The sequence below is a fragment of the Boleophthalmus pectinirostris genome, unplaced genomic scaffold (assembly GCF_026225935.1).
Source record: "Boleophthalmus pectinirostris isolate CB_2022bp ecotype Guang Dong unplaced genomic scaffold, ASM2622593v1 HiC_scaffold_1, whole genome shotgun sequence".
NCBI classification, from domain to species: Eukaryota; Metazoa; Chordata; class Actinopteri; order Gobiiformes; family Gobiidae; genus Boleophthalmus; species Boleophthalmus pectinirostris.
The window spans coordinates 3,020,353-3,022,852 of NW_026570970.1; the positions used below are offsets into that span (position 1 = coordinate 3,020,353).

Consider the following 2,500-nt stretch of genomic DNA (forward strand, 5'->3'; position numbering starts at 1 on the left):
GGGCCCCTGTGACTCCCGGCGTCTGTGTCTGTGTCCAGGTCGCGGCCCGTGGTGCGAGTGGAGGCGTCCGTGCACCTGCCGGAGCGCGTGGACCCGCAGGGAGTGCCGTGCTCACACCACAGAGCCCCCAGCGTCTGCATGAACGTGAGCGTCTGCTTCAGGGTCAGCTCCAGGCAGTTCAGAGGACCCGTGGGTGAGTTCAGGGGACCCGTGGGTGTGTGTGAGTTTAGAGGACCCGTGGGTGAGTTCAGGGGACCCGTGGGTGAGTTCAGGGGACCCGTGGGTGAGTTCAGGGGACCCGTGGGTGAGTTCAGGGGACCCGTGGGTGAGTTCAGAGGACCCGTGGGTGAGTTCAGGGGACCCATGGGTGAGTTCAGGGGACCCGTGTGTGAGTTGAGGGGGTCAGTGGGTGAGTTCAGGGGACACGTGGGTGTGGGTGAGTTCAGGGGACCCGTGAGAGAGTTCAGGGGACCCGTGAGTGAGTTCAGGGGACCCGTGGGTGAGTTCAAGGGACCCGTGGGTGAGTTCAGGGGGCCCTGTGGGTGAGTTCAGGGGACCCGTGGGTGAGTTCAGGGGACCCATGGGTGAGTTCAGGGGACCCGTGGGTGAGTTCAGAGGACCCATGGGTGCGTTCAGGGGACCCATGGATGTGGGTGAGTTCAGGGAACCCGTGGGTGTGGGTGAGTTCAAGGGACCCGTGGGTGAGTTCAGGGGACCCGTGGGTGAGTTCAGAGGACCCGTGGGTGTGGGTGAGTTCAAGGGACCCGTGGGTGAGTTCAGGGGACAAGTGGGTGAGTTCAGGGGTGCGCTTCCCTCCATAGGGCACGGAGTTCTACGCTGGTCCTTTCACCTAGGGTCACTTGACACTCTACACAGGTGCACCTCCGGGTCCGTCTCGACAGTGAGTCCTGGTTCAGTTCTGGTTTAATCCTAGGTTAGTCTTGGTTTAGTTCTGGGTTATTCCTGGGTTAGCACGAGCGGGAAACAGGTGGAATGTTAACGTGTCTGGGCGGGTCTCCATAAATGGCCTCGTGCAGGACTCTGGTACATACCCAGCAAGAACAAAAAAAACAAACAAAAAAGCAAGCACAAAATGCGATGTCTGAAAACGGTGAGAAGATGTGCAGACTGGTGCAGCAGGAGCATCTCTGACGCTCTGGTGTGAACTGAAACTCTTAAATTTAAGCACACGCTCTCATCTCCGCCTACGTTACGCGCTTCTGCAGCTCCTGGTGTGAATTCAGTCTGAGTGAACAAGTTCCTTCTGTTTTCTTCATGATCAGAACATGAGTTGAGTTTGTTGTGTGACTAATGCGTCGTCTTTGTTTCCTTTAAGTTTTGTTCTTTCTTCTCTTGATCGTCGTGGATAAATTGTTCATGTTAGAATGTTTCTCCTTTGTGGAGTTTGTTGGTTGAAGATTTGGTGACGGAGCAGATTTATGAAACTGCTGAATACGACACACATTTACACACACATTTACACACACATTTACACACACATTTACACACACATTTACACACACATTTACACACACATTTTCACACACATTTATCAGTGGTGGCGTGTGCATTTCACACCTCGGCCTTCAGTCGTGCTCCATCTGAAACAATCCACTCCTCAAGAACTAATTTATGGTTATTAAAGCATCTTATTCTACAGAAACACAGAATAAAGAGCTGTGGAGATTCTCTTTCTCACTCTCTCTCAAGTCCAAGATTAGTCCTGGTGTAGTCCTGGTTTAGACCTGGTGTAGTCCTGGTTTAGACCTGGTTTAGACCTGGTTTAGACCTGGTGTAGTCCTGGTTTAGACCTGGTGTAGTCCTGGTTTAGACCTGGTTTAGATCTGGTGTAGTCCTGGTTTAGACCTGGAGTAGTGTTGGTTTAGTCCTGGTTTAGACCTGGTGTAGTCCTGGTTTAGACCTGGTTTAGATCTGGTGTAATCCTGGTTTAGACCTGGAGTAGTCCTGGTTTAGTCCTGGTTTAGACCTGGTGTAGTCCTGGTTTAGTCCTGGTTTAGACCTGGCGTAGTCCGGGTGTAGACCTGGTGTAGTCCTGGTTTAGACCTGGTGTAGTCCTGGTTTAGACCTGGTTTAGTCCTGGTTTAGACCTGGTTTAGACCTGGTGTAGTCCTGGTTTAGACCTGGTGTAGTCCTGGTTTAGTCCTGGTTTAGTCCTGGTGTAGTCCTGGTTTAGACCTGGTTTAGATCTGGTTTAGTCCTGGTTTAGACCTGGTGTAGTCCTGGTTTAGACCTGGTGTAGTCCTGGTTTAGACCTGGTGTAGTCCTGGTTTAGTCCTGGTTTAGACCTGGTTTAGTCCTGGTTAGACCTGGTGTAGTCCTGGTGTAGTCCTGGTTTAGTCCTGGTTTAGACCTGGTTTAGACCTGGTTTAGTCCTGGTTTAGACCTGGTGTAGTCCTGGTAGTTTAGTCCTGGTTTAGTCCTGGTTTAGACCTGGTGTAGTCCTGGTTTAGTCCTGGTTTAGTCCTGGTTTAGACCTGGT

The 2,500-nt window shown here is 51.9% G+C and overlaps 1 protein-coding gene across 1 annotated transcript in view; it reads left to right on the forward strand.

The window, feature by feature from the left end:
* itga4 (integrin alpha 4) overlaps positions 1-2,500 on the forward strand; it is a 76,450-nt gene that overhangs the window by 46,854 nt on the left and 27,096 nt on the right. Inside the window, exon 15 of the mRNA XM_055148830.1 lies at positions 39-193. Coding sequence (XP_055004805.1) covers positions 39-193 — 155 coding nt within the window. The remainder of the gene's footprint in view (positions 1-38; positions 194-2,500) is intronic.